Raw genomic sequence first — 17401 nt, 5'->3', positions numbered from 1 at the left:
GTTCAAGTGATTCTTCTGCCTCGGCCTCCTGAGTAGCTGGGACTACCAGCACCCACCACCATACCTGGCTAATTTTTGTATGTTTAGTAGAGACAGAGTTTCACTGTTGGCCAGGCTGGTCTTGAATTCCTGACCTCAAGTGATCCGCCTGTCTCGGCCTCCCAAAGTGCTAGGATTATAGGCCTGAGCCACCATGACCGGCCCGGATTCCTTTGACTTCTTAGATTCACCACTCTAATCTAAACCATTTAGGTTTTATCGACATCCAATCAAGATCCACTGGTGATGAATGGTACCCTTCAAAATAAGAAACGATGAAGCCTAAAATCTAGAAATAAGAAAATCTTTCTCTTGGCTTATCCCCAACTCAAAGACACTTTGTTGTAAGTTTAGAAAGCTAAACATTTTAATAATTATGAGTTTCTGAAAGGATGGCACCTTCTCATTTTACAAGGTTCTAAGAATCAACAAATGTTACCTGCTAATTATAAATCAATGAGTTAAAGAGCAAAGGCTGAAAACTATCACGACAGAGAAACACAAAGTGATAGATACATCAAAGAAAACCAATTTTTAAACATAATTTATAAATTTTAGTTCTGGGGAGCAAATAGTTTATAGTCAGTAATATTCATTGTTCAAGGACTTCTGATTTATTTTCATGCTCAGCACAATGTGTTAATGCTAGACCATGCAATGGTTCTAGGATAGTTTATTCTTTATTTACTTAGAACTGAAATAGGGCAAGAGAATCCAGCTTTCTGGACCTAAAAGTTTTCAAAGCGAAGACACGTGCATACTCTTCAGAAAGAATCATTTGCACCCTCTTCCCACGTGTGTAGGCTAATACGGGAGTGAGAACACAGATTATTTTTATTCCAGTGTCTCCTGACTGCAGGCCTAGAAGACTATCAATACACAAGTGTCTCTTCATAATTGCTCTCTGCTGGTCTAGCGTTCTTACACTTTCCTAAGCTGACTTTCTTCTTCACCAGGATGGATCACAATATATTTTAGACAGTTCTTTATGACACTTTCACTATCGTTTCCCGAGGCAGCAATGGATAAAACAATACTATAATATGATCATCATTTTATTTCCCAAAACTTCCTCAGACTCAACATCTGCCAACCAAATGCAAGCATTCCGTCTCAGACAGCTCCTAGTTTCCTGAATTTCATTTATGCAGCTTGGATGTCATTATCCATGGCATGGAACGTAGTCTGAGATCAATTCTGTAATTAGCCAACTGTAATAATTCTCTGAATAATAATTCTCAGAAGAATGACACATGTCACAGATACTCAGATGAGAGTGTTGAGACCGCTTTTAGATCCTAGTTCCTGCGATTAGTCCAGAAGTTAATTCAAGATGGAGGTTTAAGAGAGATCTCTGCTGGGTTTATGGCACTCAACTTGTGGAATTTCACATTTACATGTACACACATGTCAGGTAACTAAGAGAAAAACCCTTCTTTCTCCTGAGTTGGGCAATGGGGTATCCTGGATCTACCTACAGTGTAACTATAAGAGTAAAATCAAACAGCGTTACGTGCTGAGCTAACACTGTTTTTACAGGGCTCTCATTGCGCTCTCTCTGAGTTGTAAAAGACATAAGCCGAATAAAGCTATGATTACAATGACACTCAGATGGATTAACAACCACAAAGGTGATGACAGTATTATAGGAAAACAAATCTGCATTAGACAGAGCAACATTTATAGGGCTTGAAGGTAACTGCTCTCATAAAATTGAAAACGCTGCAGAGTCTCAGGGAAAATGTGAAAGTATCTTGGAAACCACAGCTCTAGTTCGAGTTCCACTGCTGAGCCTGTGCCTTAGTTTCTCTGTCTAGAAGATGAAAGAGAAGAATAGTGGCCTTGGTATTTGCCTCCCAGAAATACATGAAATTTGGTGAAATAATCCATGAAAAGTATACTCAGTTACGGCAAGTTTGAATATTCTCCTTAATAATTTTAAGTGAATTTTAAAAAGGTTTTAAGCACACGTTTACAAAAGAAGTCGCTCAGTATAAGTTGCTCAATATATAGCACAATTGCAAATTACTGTATATCCATGGCTCCATGGGAAGTAACAGACAGAAACACCAAGGAAAACAGCATATGGTCCAGGAAATCGGGAGCTTTGTTTCTAGGCGTTCACAAATTCCACAATATTTGGCGTATTGTATTGACAGAAATTTTGTTGTATTTTTATCAGTTCCCATCTTGGGAAACAAACTAAGAGTTAGATTATTAAAATGTAAACCTGAGTTAAAAATAACCATTTGATTATCAAAAGCAAAAATAAATGGCTCAAATAAGAAAATGTTCAGTCTATCTTTCTTTTGTTTGAGTGATGCTCATGGGTGGCTTTCCTGTTTTTCCTGGTGTAAACATTTACTAGAAAGCAAAGAGCTATACAGGTTAAGCCACAGGATGTTGCCTACCGGCTATTTCACATGATTCAACCTAATACAAGGATTGACAGGTACTGGGGATCAAACTTCTAAGCACGTTAGATTGAAGATGAGACAGCTTAGAACCCCAGAGTTCCTTAAAGTCTAGGTCATAGGCTCTGCGTGGTGTCTTACACCTGTAATCCCAGCATTTTGGAAGGCCGAGGCAGGAGAATTGCTTGAGCCCAGGAGTTTGAGACAAGGCAGGGCAACATGGCAAGACCCCTGTCTCTACAAAAAATTAAAAAATTAGCCAAGCCTGTAGTCTCAGCTACTTGGGAGGCTGAGGCAAGAGGATTGCTTGAGCCCAGGAGGTTGAGGCTGCAGTGAGCCATGATCATATCACTGCATCCCAGCCTGGGTAACAGAGCAAGACCCTGTCTCAAAAAAAAAAAAAAAAAAAGTTTAGATTGTAAACTGAGCTGAGGATTGCTGGAATGCAGAACAGATTGTCTACTCTCTTCTATAATATATCCTATACTAGGTAGATACATGTAAATAAGTAAACTGAGTTAACTACTGGGAGAATTAAGAACCGCAGATCCACACAGGAGGTTTCTCACATGACCTACCATCTGTGCTCTACCATCTGAGCTGCAGCATGTCTCACTGAGGTTACCTGAGTATCCAAGGACTCAATCAAGCAAAATATATTCCTTACAACAAAATTTCAATACACCTTCTGAATCCAACAATCTTACCTGCTGGTTTGGTCTGACATCACTGAAATTTATTTTTTTCCCCAAGTCTCGAATCACCGCGTTCTTAGTTTCACGAATGTAATCATCATTCACTGGTTGAGGAGACTTTGTATTTTTCTTCACTAATCCCTGGGATGGCCTGTAAAATAAGTCCACACCCGACACATGAAAAGCACTGGCCAGGGTAAAAAGGCCTAGAAATCAGAGTGGTTGAAATGATAACCAGATCCCAGCAGTCATTAGGCCCTTAGGGAATTAAGCCCTGTGTAGAGAGTCTGTATTTGTAAAGGCCTTTTGGATATTTTAATTAAAAAAAAATTGTTTTTGAGACACAGTCTCACTCTGTCACCCAGGCTGGAGTGCAGTGGTATAATCTCGGCTCACTGCAACCTCCACCTCCCAGGTTCAATGATTCTCCTGCATCAGCCTCCTGAGTGACTGAGGTTATAGGCATGCACCACCACGGCTAGCTAATTTTTTGTATTTCTCCTAGTGACACGGGTTTCATCATATTGCCCAGGCTGCTGTTGAACTCCAGACTGCAAGTGATCCGCCCTCCTCGGCCTCCCAAAGTGCTAGGAATACAGGCATGAGCTACCACACCTAGCTTGATATTTTAATTATTAAAAATTATTCAGAGTAATCGTACCCTTTGTCCTGAAGTGTTCCACATCCATTTTGTGTCTAAGAGAATAAGATTATCTAGGAATCCACAAAATCAGCTATTCAATGCACACATCACCTCTAACTAGCATCTGACATCAAGAAACCTCAATAACACTTACATGGATGGTGCACTCCTAGGCAGCCCCATGGCATTTGTGGGTGGGATGGCAGGGAGAGAAGGCAGAACAGAGCTGAGGAAAGCCACTGGGTTCTGAATCCGGCTGGTAGGCGAGACAGGAGCTGGGGACACACAGCGGGGCTGAAACTGGCTTCCGCTGGGGATGGAAAATGTAAGTGGTGCTGGTGTTGGCTCCGTTGGGCCTGGTAGGGGTGGCTCATTTTGGATGGAAACCCCTCCTGGAGATTTGGTTTGCACGGAGGGGTGAGACACTAAGAGGCTTTCTTTGCTCACTGTCCTCTGAATAGTTTGAGGAGTGCTGCTCAAAGTGAACACCGGAGAGCTGGAAGGGGCCACAGTTGCTGCGGTGGTGTTCGTGGAGGGGAAGAAATGCTTCGGCCGGGCCAAGCTGAACGTCTGTGATGAAGGGGCTTTCACCTGCTTGCTGGGTGTGGTCACCGCCGGGGGAGCAGTGGAGTTCAAAACACTCATGTTGAAAGGAAACTCCTTAGGAGATGAAGGAGATGGGTTTTGCAGCTGTTGTTGTTCCAGTAAGACTTGGTTATGAAGCTGTTGCAACTGAGTGGAATCGCTGCATACAAAACAAGTGTGGAGAGAGAGAAGGAAATGTGTTACTATTGACCTCACCTTTCAAACAATGTACAGACAGGCTGTTTATAACTTGAAGATAGGCCAGGCATGGTGGTTCATCCCGGTAATCCCAGCACTTTGGGAGGTGGAGACAGGCAGATCACTTGAGTCTAGGAGTTTGAGATCTGCCTGGGCAACATGGCAAAACCCTGTCTCTACAAAAAAATAAAATAAATTAAAAAAAAAAAATAGCCAGGAATGGTGGTGCTTGCCTGTAGTCCCAGCTACTCAGGCAGGAGGATTGCTTGAGCACTCCCAGGATGATCCCAGGAAGATCACTTGAGATCCAGGAGTGAGCCTGGAGGCGGAGATTGCAGTGAGTCCTGATCATGCCACTGCACTCCAGCCTGGGTGACAGAGTGAGACCTGTCTCAATAAATAAACAAATAAATAAAATAACTTGATGCTGATAAAGAACATACAACCAGAGTGGCAAGAAATCAGCTGATCAATCACTGGTGAGTTTGTCTTTCCTTCTTTCTAAGGGTGTCATTCATGTTGCATTATTTGTATTGTGACCTTGGAGCTGTGCAACTAAGAGTTTATAAATTGGAAAAGAGAAATGGATACAACGCTTCTCTTGTTGACAGTGCTCAAAGTTCTGATGACCAGCAGAAAGTTTCCCAGCTTCAGAACAGAAGGCACTGAGCTACACACCAGTGTGTTACTGAAGGGGGCCAAATTCTCTATAAGAACATGCTGTATTCTCCACTCTGCCTTGTTTTAGAGCAGACCTTAAAGAAGCTGGCTGTGTCTTAGAGGGGTTTCTCATCCTCTGCCGACAACAAACCTTTATAGATAAGGTGACCATATGTCCTAATACATCCAGGAAGGTCCTCGCTTAACATCTTTTCCTGGCATTATTATTATTATTATATTATTATTAGAGACAGAATCTCACTCTGTTGCCCAGGCTGTAGTGCAGTGGTGCGATCTCAGCTCACTGCAACCTCCATCTCCTGGGTTCAAGTGACTCTTGTGCCTCAGCCTCCCAAATCTCTGGGACCACAGGTGCCCACCACCATGCCCGGCTGATGTTTGTATTTTTAGTAGAGACAGGGTTTCACCATTTTGGCCAGGCTGGTCTTGAACTCCTGACTTCAAATGATCCACCTGCCTTGGCCTCTCAAAGTGGTGGGATTACAGGCATGAGCCACTGTGCCCCACCCTGACATCATTATTAACAGCACTCACTTTCTCTCTCAGAAATGTCCTAATTTGAATGATGGTTATATGCTCACCCTGATTATAAACCTTGCCTTCGATTTTTATTGTTCCTAAAAGGAGAAAGAAGATCAAACTGGAAGTAGTTTCTCCATTTATATAACCTGAGTCACAGAGACATCACATGATTTGCCTTAATGGTCCATTGAATTCAATGGTCTACTGAATTTCTCTTCATGAAACAGTTAATTATTTTTAACAAAGAAAGTGCAACCAAAATGTCTTAAAATCATATATGCATAAAGTCACTGAGGCTGCCAAACTTTGCTGCTTAGGAGAATCTACCCTTGAATAAAGAACCATGGGAAGACCCATATGTGGGATCACAGTACTTCAGGACCACTAATTTTATGTTCTTTATTTTATTTGTATTTATTTAATTATTTTAGGCAGAATTTTACTGTGTCACCTAGGTTGGAGTACAACAGCACAATCATGGCTCACTGTAGCCTCAACCTCCAGAGTTCAAGTGATCCTTCTGCTTCAGCCTCCCAAGTAGCTGAGAGTACTTCTATTGATGTAAGGATGTACATTTTGCAAAACATTTAATGTATAATTTCTCATTTGGCAATTCCTCCTTTTGGTTCCATTTTTTTCCCCCAGAGTCTTGGCTCTGTCACCCAGGCTGGGGTACAGTGGCATGATCACAGCTCACTGTAGCCTGGAACTCCTGGGCTCAAGTGATCCTTCTGCCTCTGTCTCCTGAATAGCTAGGACTACAGGTGTGCACCACCATGCCTGCTAATTTTTTTAACCTTTAAATATTTCTTTTAGAGACAGGGATCTCACTATTTTTCCCAGGCTCGTCTTGAATTCCTGGGCTCAAGTGATCCTCTTGCCTCAGCCTCCCAAAGTGCTAGGATTACAGGTATGAGCAACTGTGCCTGGCTGAGTTCCATTATTTTTAAGGAGATCAGACTCAAGAAAAGATCACAGAGTCTCCTGGTTATTCATCCTACTTTTTACTTACAGTTTGGGTTTGGCCAGAACTGGAGGGGGCTCTCTGACGGGGGAAGAAGGCTCTGGGACTTTTGCTGCCTGTTCATTGAACCTCTCCTGGAAAGAATCGGGCCTGGTCTGTCTGGTGGTCACCATGCCAGCCTCAGAGGATGCTTCACTTCCTTTATCATCTTCAGGCAGGTTGAAGTGCACACGAAGCCCAATCCTGGAGCTGGACCGGGGCTCATTGTGGTTCACCAGAACCCCCTCGAGTTTGGGTTTGGGGGGTTGTTCCACAGATGGAGGCTCTGAGTGGGGTGGGGAGGGCTGTGGCTCAATAGCAGCCAGGTTGGTGGTGGAGTTGGCTGAGTGAAGAGACCCGTTGTTGCTGAGGTCTTCATTTCCTGAAAGGACAATCACAGGACCTGAGCTGTCAGGCACTGTAAGCCTGAATTGGGGCATGTACACAAATGGGAAAGTGTTTACACGAGATGAATGTATGAATGGGAAAATGCCTATCAAAAACAGATCATCATTGGGGCATTAAAGAATGGTTAGGATACAGAAAAAAATTAAATTAAAAATAAAAAACTAAGTTTAAAATCTAAGTACACTTTTGGAAAGAAATTTAGAAATTTATTGAGGAGATGTTCTCTTAGGAAATATAATGATGACAGCAGGGCAACTGAGATGTGGCTGTAAGTGCAATAAGAGATTGAAAATTGGACACTGTTCAAGAACATATTCCTCAATGATTCAAATCTGTGTAGGAGAGCCAAGCTAGCTTTGTATTAAAAGCAGTAAGGAATGGTAACACAAAGTCTGCACATTCACAATCAGTCATAGGCCAAACCATTCTGGCGTTAAAGGGCCCTTACCTCTCACGTGCAGCTGTGCAATGCTTGACACTGTGCCGTATTTGTTGCTTGCAGTACATGTGAAGCACCCAGAGTCTTCTGCAAACACCTCAGCAATGACCAAGGTGCAAATCTCCTCTATATGCCAGTGAAAGAGTATGGTTACTGACTTAGTTATGAGAGTAGAATTATAGAATTTACTGATATCAGATAATGATTCTACAAAGTCAATAAAAGAAGCTGCCTATATTAATTCTTTAAAAACAATTGGTTAAAACAGTGATTTGATTGAATTGACTGATTAGTAGGCAAAATGAGTCAAATAATTTAGAAACAACAACTCCATGCAGATAAGCCAAATACTGACAAGGGGATTTTATAAAAATAGTTACATATTATGGATTTTCAGATAATCTTGCATTTTTATGTGAACAGTACAGATGGCAAAAATAGAAATGAATAACAACAAACTTTTTAAAAATCACTAAAACAAATTAGAAGTCAAAGGAAATGGAAGGTTCTGTGAAATAAAAGGACTAATAAAACATTTTCTAAACCTAGGTCTCTCACTATTTCCCTGGGGAACTTCTGGAGTGAGACTTTTGTTTTGTTTTGTTTTGTTTTTTGAGACAAAGTTTTGCTCTTGTTGCCTGGGCTGGAGTGCAGTGGCATGATCTTGGCTCACTGCAACCTCTGCCTCCTGGGTTCAAGTGATCTCCTGCCTCAGTCTCCTGAGTAGCTGGGACTATAGGCATGTGCCACCATGCCTAGCCGACTTTTGTATTTTTAGTAGAAACGGGGTTTCACTATGTTGGTCAGGCTGATCTCGAACGCCTGACCTCATGATCTGCCTGCCTTAGCCTCCCAAAGTGCAGGAATTACAGGCATGAGCCACTGCACCCGGCCTACAGTCAGGTTATTTTAAACAAAGATCACAATTTAAAATTGTACAGCAAATAAATATTTTGCTTTACTGGTAGTAATGAGCTGATAGAGTAACTTGAAATTCTGAATGAAAGAAAGAGTGAAATGCATTTCTACTTTTGTATTACTGTGGTAATTCTTATGGATTACTCTGATACACTGTGAACAATGATCCTCTGTGAATAACTACAGAGGTGATTCCCAGGTAGAACCACATGATTACAGTCCAAAGTTATTAAAGTTAGATACTCCTTGACAGCTAATAAAGAGGAAGTATAAGACAGTGGTATAAGTCTTAAGTTGAAGCAGAAATGGGAGATATAAGGATGAAATTACAGACTGTAAAGACTGTTAGACACAAAAAAGGCTTTATAAGAGAAGCACAGAAGTGCTTTGTTATGCAGTTATCATTCCATAGACCTGACATTAAAAACAAAATTATTAAAAAATAGTTGCATTAGGAGAAACTTGATAGGCATCTCAGTGCTTCATGATAATTGAATTGAATTAATTAGACCATTTCTAGGAAAACTGGCCAGGGGGCCATGGCAGGCAGTATTGAGTATTGCTGTTTGAACGTGTCCCCCAAAGTTCATATGCTGGAAAGAATCCCCAATGCTTTAGTGTTGGGATGTGGAGGCTAAAGGGAGGTGTTTAGATCATGATGCCTCTGCCCTAATAAATGGATAAATGTTGTTATTGTGGGAGTGGGTTTGTCATGACAGTAAGTGTGGCCCCCTCTCGCCCTCCCTTCTCTTGAGCACTTGCTCTCTTGCCCTTCTGCCGTCTGCCGTGGAATGACACAGCATGAAGGCCCTCACCAGATGCAGACCCCTTGATCTTAGGCTTTTCAGCCTCCAGAACTGTAAGAAATAAGTCCTTGTTCCTTATTAAAAATTACCCGGTTTCAGTTATTCTGTTATAGCAGCACATAATGGACTAAGGCAAGTGCCTACTCAATAACTCTTCATCCTTCTACCTCCTTGTCGATAGAACCCTGGCTTTATCTACTCTACTTGGAGTGGTCGTATGCTTCAAAGAAAGCTGGCCCCTCTCAGCCTCAGGTGGTAAATCATGAGGTCTAAGCCAGTCAAGCTAACTCTGTTCTTGTTAAGTCGTAGTTGAGACACACAATTCCAGTCAATGTAATATCGAAACCATCCCCACAGAGATGACAAGAATTGCATGCTAAGTTCTGGACAGAAATAAAGTTAAGTATTAATCAGGCTGCACTTTGACCCATTTCCTTGTCACTAAAAGTCACATAGCACTAGAGCCTTGCATGCCCTTGTTCCTGTAGATAGGATTTCTGACATTAGGATTATAAGACTGTTTAAGAATTGATTTCCATCCCCATTGTTCCTATAGATGAAAATCCTAATGATTTCTAACATTAGAATCACAAGGCTTCTATTTTTTTTGAGACAGGATCTTGCTCTGTTGCCCAGGCTGGAGTGTAGAGGCATAATCTTGGCTCACTGCAACCTCCACCTCCCAGGCTTGAGTGATCCTCCCACCACAGCCTCCCGAGGAGCTGGGTCTACAGACATGTGCCACCATGCCTGGCTAATTTTTAAGTGTTTGTAGAGATGGGGGTCTCACTGTATTGCTCAGCCTGGTCTTGAACTCCTGTGCTCAAGCGATCCTCCCACACAGGTGTGAGCCACTGTACTCAGCCTCGTAAGGCTTTTGTTTAAGGATTTCTTAAAAACGTTTTTTCAGACCATGAATTCCAGCAACTAGTTTGAAGATCCCCAAAGAGGAACGAGATCAGCATGAGAACACAGCTTCTTAATCTCCCTGTCTCATGACTTCGTCCTGCACTTTTCAACCAACCAGTGATCTCTGCTCTGTAACCCACTCCAAAACCCTTAAAAATCCTAGCCTGGCTAATTTTTGTAAATTTGGTAGAGATGGAGTTTCACTATGTTGGCCAGGCTGGTCTCAAACTCTCAACCTCAGGTGATCCACCTGCCTCAGCCTCCTAAAGTGCTGGGATTACAGGTGTGAGCCACCATGCCTGGCCTGAAGAGAGAATTATAATAATGAGATCACAAACCAACTTTCTCACACAGGGTTACAAATACAATCTGACTTTTTCGGGTGGTCACAGAGAGGGCATTCAGATGTTTATGCCCTGTTTTGTGAGTCACTTGTATTTTCCAACTTCACCTACAGTCGTTTGTATCTCATCTTAGTATTCTCCCAACCAAATCTAATATCACAGATATTTTATTGAATTTCTGCAAACTTCAAAATCTCATGATGCCTAAGTTTTGAGATACCTAGGCTATGGAACTGAAATCGATCTAGCATTATAGAAATTGCTTTGTCCAGTTTTGAGAAGAAAAATATTCCTAAGAAACATTTCTCAATAACCCAAGAACCAGCGGCATTCATATGAGGTATTAATTATATATTCCAGATTTGCCCATGCTCCCCTTCTCTCCTCCTACAATAATAGCTATAGTTCATTTGGATGTTTTTGTTTTGTTTTTTGAGACGGAGTCTTGCTCTGTTGCCCCGAGCAAGGCTGGATTGCAGTGTTACGATCTCAGCTCACTGCAACCTCCACTTCCCAGGCTCAATCGATTCTCCTGCCTCAGCCTCCCGAGTAGCTGGGATTGCACACATGCACCACCATGCCTGGATAATTTTTGCATTTTTAGTAGAGACAGGGTTTTGTTTTGCCATGTTGGTCAGGCTGGTCTTGAACTTCTGACCTCAAGTGATCTGCTGCCTTGGACCCCAAAGTGCTGAAATTACAGGCATGGGCCACTGTGCCTGACCCATTTGGATCTTTTTCCCTAAAACTTTATTTTTCACTGTTTATTAATCTCAGTGTCACTTCATTATGTATTCTTATGTATATAAAATCACTCATCATATACCAATAAATTAAAGTTGAAATTCTCTTTACCTGGCTCTGCCATGGATCGAGGTTCTGAAAGAAAAAAAAAATTAAAAGATTCTGAACATTTATTTTACTGAGAAGCTACATGTTCATCAGAAGCTTCCTACAGAATTTCACAGTCTCTTGCACACTCAGGAGTGATACAACAGGTTATGTGACAATATTAAGTAAGATGACCTCAGCAGGGACAGGATGGGTATTACAGAAAAACAGTAAAAGAGTAACAATTTTTTTTTTTTTTTTTGAGACTGAGTTTCACTCTTATTGCCCAGGTTGGAGTGCAATGGCACGACCTTGGTTCACTGCAACCTCTGTCTCCAGGGTTCAAGTGATTCTCTTGCCTCAGCCTCCCAAGTAGCTGGAATTATAGGCATGCACCACCATGCCCAGCTAATTTTTGTATTTTTAGTAGAGATGGGGTTTCATCATGTCAGCCAGGCTGGTCTCGAACTCCTGACCTCAGGTGATCTACCCACCTTGGCCTCCCAAAGTGCTGGGATTACAGGTGTGAGCCACTGCACCTGGCCCAAGAGCAACAATAAAATGATGTTGCTTCTTCTTGAAATAAATCTGGGTTTCACTTGGGGTACATAAACCTTAGGCGAGGAAGTTTCTGAGTTGGCTGTATTTCAGAAATGACGTGCTTTTATTGACATTCATTCAGCCTTACCTGAAAAAAGTTTATGAAGATTGAGAAATTATTCTTGGCTTTGGGCTCTGATATCCTAATAAAATGTTCACTATACCTCCTGCTCAGAGGTTTCTAAGATCAAGAGCCTCAGGATAGATCACAGTTTTTTCAAGAGTAGGTTCTTTTTTTTTTTTTTGGAGATGAGTCTCACTCTGTTGCCCAGGCTGGAGTGCAGTGGCAAGATCTTGGCTCGCTGTAACCTCCACCTCCCGTATTCAAGTGATTCTCCTGTCTCACGCTCCTGAGTAGCTGGGACTACAGACACCTGTCACCATTCCCGGCTAATTTTTGTATTTTTAGTAGAGTTGGGGTTTTACCATGTTGGCCAGGCTGGTCTTGAACTTCTGGCCTCCAGTGATCCACCCTCCTCAGCCTCCCAAAGTGCTGGGATTACAGGCGTGAGCCACCATGCCCAGTCAAGAGTAGGTTCTTTTCTTAAAATTCTTTGGGTTTCATGAAAGTGCCCACAGTGGTACTGAATAGAGGTGTTTGATTGATATTGAACTGCCAACACTCAAAAAGTAGTTGTCGAGCTTACTTTTAATCTTCTACACTGTAGACCTATTGAAGTGTTTTTTTTTTTTTTTTTTTTTTTTTTTTTTTTTTTTTTTTGAGGCAGGGTCTCACTCTGTTGCTCAAGCTGGAATGGAGTGGCACAATCTCAGCTCACTGCAACCCTGCCTCCCGGGTTCAAGTGATTCTCCTGCCTCAACCTCCGGAATAGCTGGGACTACAAGTGCATGCCAGCAAACCTGACTAAGATTTTGTATTTTTTTTTGCGGGGGGGGGGTGGGGTAGAGACAGGGTTTTACCATACTGTCCAGGCTGGTCTCAAACGCCTGACCTCAAGTGATCTGCCTGCCTTGGCTTCCCAAAATCCTGGGACTACAGGCATGAGCCACTGTGCCCGGCATCTTTTAGTTTAAACGGCATTCAGAATATATTTTTGTTGCTACTACTGCCGATAAAACCTGACAGTAGCTCTGATTCATATGTCACACTAATCTAAGGACTACTATTTTGTGATAGGCAGAAAAAGATTAAGAAAAAAGCAAATAGCTCATCACAAAAAATGATGTGTGTGAGGTAATACATATGTTCACTAGCTCAATTTAGGCAGTCCACAATGTATATATATTTCAAAACACCATGTTGCACATGGTAAATTATAAAATTTTTATTAGTCAATGTAAAAAACAAAAAATGAATAAACAAAAGTTATACATGTTCATTATAGAAAAACTGAAAAAATACAGAAATACATAAGGAAGTAAAACAATTGGCCCTAGATTCACTGCCCAAAGAAAGACTGCCAACATTTTAGCAAATTTCCTTCCCAAGTTTTTCTATAATAGATTGTTCTACATAGTTAATAAAACATATTTTTAAAAAGCAAGTATGTTGCAATGTAATTTATGGCTGAAATGGGTCAAGGAGAAAGCACTGGATGACAAAGTGAAAGCATTGTGCAATAAGAAAAGAAGAATTAACCATGTAAATATCTAAATAATTCTTATAATAAAAAGGAACAAGAACCCAAAGCGAAATAAATAAATACAAAGACGTAAGTAAATACGAAAAAGAAAAGTTTCATCCCAGATTTAATTAGTGAAGTGCAGATTAAAACAAGTGTTCCCATTTTTGGCCTATAAAGTTAGTGGAGATTTTTAATAAAATGGTTAACACTCATTGTTGGTGAAGGTGTGAGACGAAAGGCATTCCCACGTATTGTTGGTTGCAGTAGGATATAGCTAGGCCGACTTGTGTCCCGGTTCAGCTGGGACAGACCTAGTTTATGCCTGAGATCCCGGCATAACTATTAATAGCACCCTCTTTCACTCCCCCAAAGGGTCTCAGTTTGGCTGATTAATTGTGTGATCATCCTAAATTTAGCTCAACACTTAGGGGTGACATTTTGGCAGCATATTTTAAAAGCCTAAAAAAAGGTAAACTTATAACAGCAATTCTCATACTAGAAATTTATTCCAAGACAATAACTGTAGATAGTCACAAAAATTTTCTCTATTAACATGCATTGAAGCATAGTTTATAATAGTAAAAAAAATCTGTCAACAATCTAAATGTTCAACAGGAGGCTAACTGAATATAAAACTGATATTATTAATTTATTTTTAAAAGTAAGGCTGGCCATGGTGGCTCGCGCCTGTAATCCCAGCACTCTAAGAGGCTGAAGTGGGCAATTCACTTGAGGTCAGGAGTTGGAGACCTACCTGGCCAACCTGGTGAAACCCCATCTCTACTAAAAATACAAAAATTAGCTAGGTGTGGTGGCACATGCCTGTAATCTCAGCTACTGGGGAGGCTGAGGCAGGAGAATCAGAGAATCGCTTGAACCCAGGAGGTGGAGATTGCAGTGAGCTGAGATCGCACAACTGCACTCCACCCTGGGTGACAGAGTGAGATTCTGTCTCAAAAAAATTTAAAAAGTGGCACTGCGCGGTGGCTCACACCTGTAATCCCAGCACTTTGGGAAGCTGAGGCGGGCAGATCACCAGGTCAGGAGTTCGAGACCAGCCTGACCAACATGGTGAAATCCCGTCTCTACTAAAAATACAAAAATTAGCCAGGCATGGTGGTGTGTGCCTGTAATCCCAGCTACTCAGGAGGCTGAGGCAGGAGAATGGCTTGAACGTGGGAGGCGGAAGTTGCAGTGAGCCAAGATTGCGCCATTGCACTCCAGCCTGGGTGACAGAGTCAGACACCATCTCAAAAAATAAAAAATAAAATAAAATAATAAAAATAAAAAAGTAAGGAGGCACTGTATTTATTGACATGGAAAGATGTTCATTAAATGTTGAGTAAACAATCAATTTACAAAAAAGTATACAATGCTTTTCTTTAAAAACTATGCATGGAAAAATTCTTGGAAAACATACACTGAAATATTAACAGGAGTATGAGTACAGATGTTTTTAAATTTATTCTTTATGACTATATTTTTATTAGCCATTAAAAGTTATAAAAATAAGTGTGTACAATAAGTTCATAAAAAAACAGAAAATAATTTAAAGCATTAACTTACTTTTCTGTAAAATCCTAAAATCTGGAGAATCTTCTATTAAAGTCCCTTCTCTATACCACTCAACCTTAGGAGATGGAGCTCCTTTTACTCTGCATTCGAACACAACCAGCTGACCCTCAGAAGCTGACAAATTTTGTAGCATCTATAATAATAAGAAGAATATAGTTAGAACCAAAAAGTACACATTTTTGTAATCTAATCCCAGTGTTTAATGTTAGAAAAAGATGCCATCTCCACATTCGGATTTTTCTCCAAAGCATCTACATCTCTAGCAGCTTCAGTTCTGTAGCTATGCATTCAAAAGTCGTCTTGAGAGCTTGTTTGGAGGTCCTAGCGGGGGAGCGCATCTACTCCTATACCCTTGCCTGGAGACCGGTTCTCCTTTATTGAGGACAGCCGTCCTCTTCCACTGGGCGCACAGCTTTGGGAGGGACGCACATGTGAGGGAGGGAGAGGACACCCGCCTAGCCAGCCCGATCAGCCGAATCAGTTCTGGCAATCAATGGGGTGACAGATGTCGCGGCCAGATTGCCCTCACATCTGGAAAGTAGTTTTTAAGACAGAATCATCTGAGCCCATATAAAGCTTTTTCCTCACTATTGCTTTCCTTTCTCTCTCTACCAATGCTAAGGGAATTTATTAAATATTATGCAAAACAGTTTGAGTAATGCAGCTACTTTTTAGTACAGTATCTTTGGGGTGGGATTTTTGTTGTTGTTTTGGTTTTTATTTTGTGTGGGGGGGTTGTTTTTGGGTTTTTTGGGTATTTTTTTGAGACAGGCTCTCATTCTCTTTCCCAGGCTGGTGTGCAGTGTTGTGATCATGGCTCACTGCAGCTTCAACCTCCCAGCCTCAAGCAATCCTCTCACCTCAGCCTCCTGAATAGCTGAGACTAAAGGCGCAGGCCACCACATCCAGCTAATTTTTGTATTTTTTTTTTTTTTTTTTGTAGAGATGGGGTTTTCCCATGTTGCCCAGTCTGGTGTCGATCTTCTGGGCTCAAGCAATCCACCTCCCTTGGCCTCCCAAAGTGCTGGGATTACAGGCTTGAGCCACCACGCCTGGGCTCAGTACCTCTGTTCTTAAATGCCCAAGTGGTGTTTGATTTCCAGAAATAATAATAGTTTTTAAATCTGCAGTGAGTATCTACTAGATGTATTCAACATAGGAGTAATGTATTAGTTCGCAAAAGAATATGCCTGCTCATAATGTGGAAGGGTTCTATGGCCCAAGTAATGGGTTCTGTCTTCCTAGCTTTGACTTGCTTACATTCTGCAGTCCTGGAAATTGATTTTTGTTTTGCTGTTTTGTTTTCCTTATGTGGTCTTTACAGGATAGCCTTACTAATCCTTGGAGGAATAAAAACAATGACAATCTTTATAAAATCCTAGTCACACATAGAGTCATATGTCATTGTAAAATACGCTGTAAATTTGCAAAGGAATCATTAAATGCTTTTCCACACTCGCACAATAAAAGGTTTACGAAGAACACTTCGAATTGTAAGATATCAGTGTATTCTATACTAGACTCTACAACAGAATAAAATGCACTTTTTTTCACAACTAGTTTCTTATTCACCATGATTTGTGAGCTGAAAACCACACATTCTTTTCTGTAGTTGGAACTTCATGTCATTACGAAATGCTTCTTTGGCACATGTATTGGTATATTTTTGTTTTTCATTTAGTCCAAAGACTGTAAACATAAAAATGTTATAATTAAACTTCCTCCACAAGCTCTGTAAGCAACAGATGCTGCAAGGCTTTCTATTATTACAATTTTGGGATCTGCATTTAGGAAATACTAGCTCTTGCTTCGGAGAAGGGGAAAGCCAATCTTTTTTTTTCTTTTGTCATTCACTGTTACAAATATTTCATTATTTTTTACAGTTCTTGTCTGAACAACTTATGATATTCTGTGCTTGGTCCCGTCACACTTACAGCATCTGTCTAAAGAGAGAATATAGGGGTGGGGAAAACCACATGGCATCAGCTTTGAGACTTTCACAAGTGTATTATACATTGATATTGTGACGGCCAGGGGGCGCTGTAGTTCAATGCTAGTGTTTTGTTCTTTCTGAGGCCCCAAATTTGTTTGCTGAAGTAATGTAGGATGGGATTAGCGCCGAGTGGTTTCTGAATTAATAAAGAGCTATATGACCGAAAATCTAGTTATTCCTTGTCTTCCCAAAACAACACCTACTGACAAGAA

The 17401-nt window shown here is 41.1% G+C and overlaps 1 protein-coding gene across 2 annotated transcripts in view; it reads right to left on the bottom strand.

The window, feature by feature from the left end:
- Nucleotides 1-17401, bottom strand: part of MYPN (myopalladin) — a 108356-nt gene that overhangs the window by 43156 nt on the left and 47799 nt on the right. For both annotated transcript variants that reach the window (XM_064374176.1, XM_064374177.1), the window contains 6 exons: nucleotides 15188-15329; nucleotides 11460-11483; nucleotides 7637-7753; nucleotides 6790-7162; nucleotides 3946-4536; nucleotides 3161-3299 (listed from right to left, as the gene is read on the bottom strand). In XM_064374176.1, coding sequence (XP_064230246.1) covers nucleotides 3161-3299; nucleotides 3946-4536; nucleotides 6790-7162; nucleotides 7637-7753; nucleotides 11460-11483; nucleotides 15188-15329 — 1386 coding nt within the window. The remainder of the gene's footprint in view (nucleotides 1-3160; nucleotides 3300-3945; nucleotides 4537-6789; nucleotides 7163-7636; nucleotides 7754-11459; nucleotides 11484-15187; nucleotides 15330-17401) is intronic.

Source organism: Aotus nancymaae, unplaced genomic scaffold (assembly GCF_030222135.1).
Source record: "Aotus nancymaae isolate 86718 unplaced genomic scaffold, 86718_ANA_hifiasm-v0.15.2.pri h1tg000010l, whole genome shotgun sequence".
NCBI classification, from domain to species: Eukaryota; Metazoa; Chordata; class Mammalia; order Primates; family Aotidae; genus Aotus; species Aotus nancymaae.
This window is presented reverse-complemented; position numbering and strand designations above follow the sequence as displayed.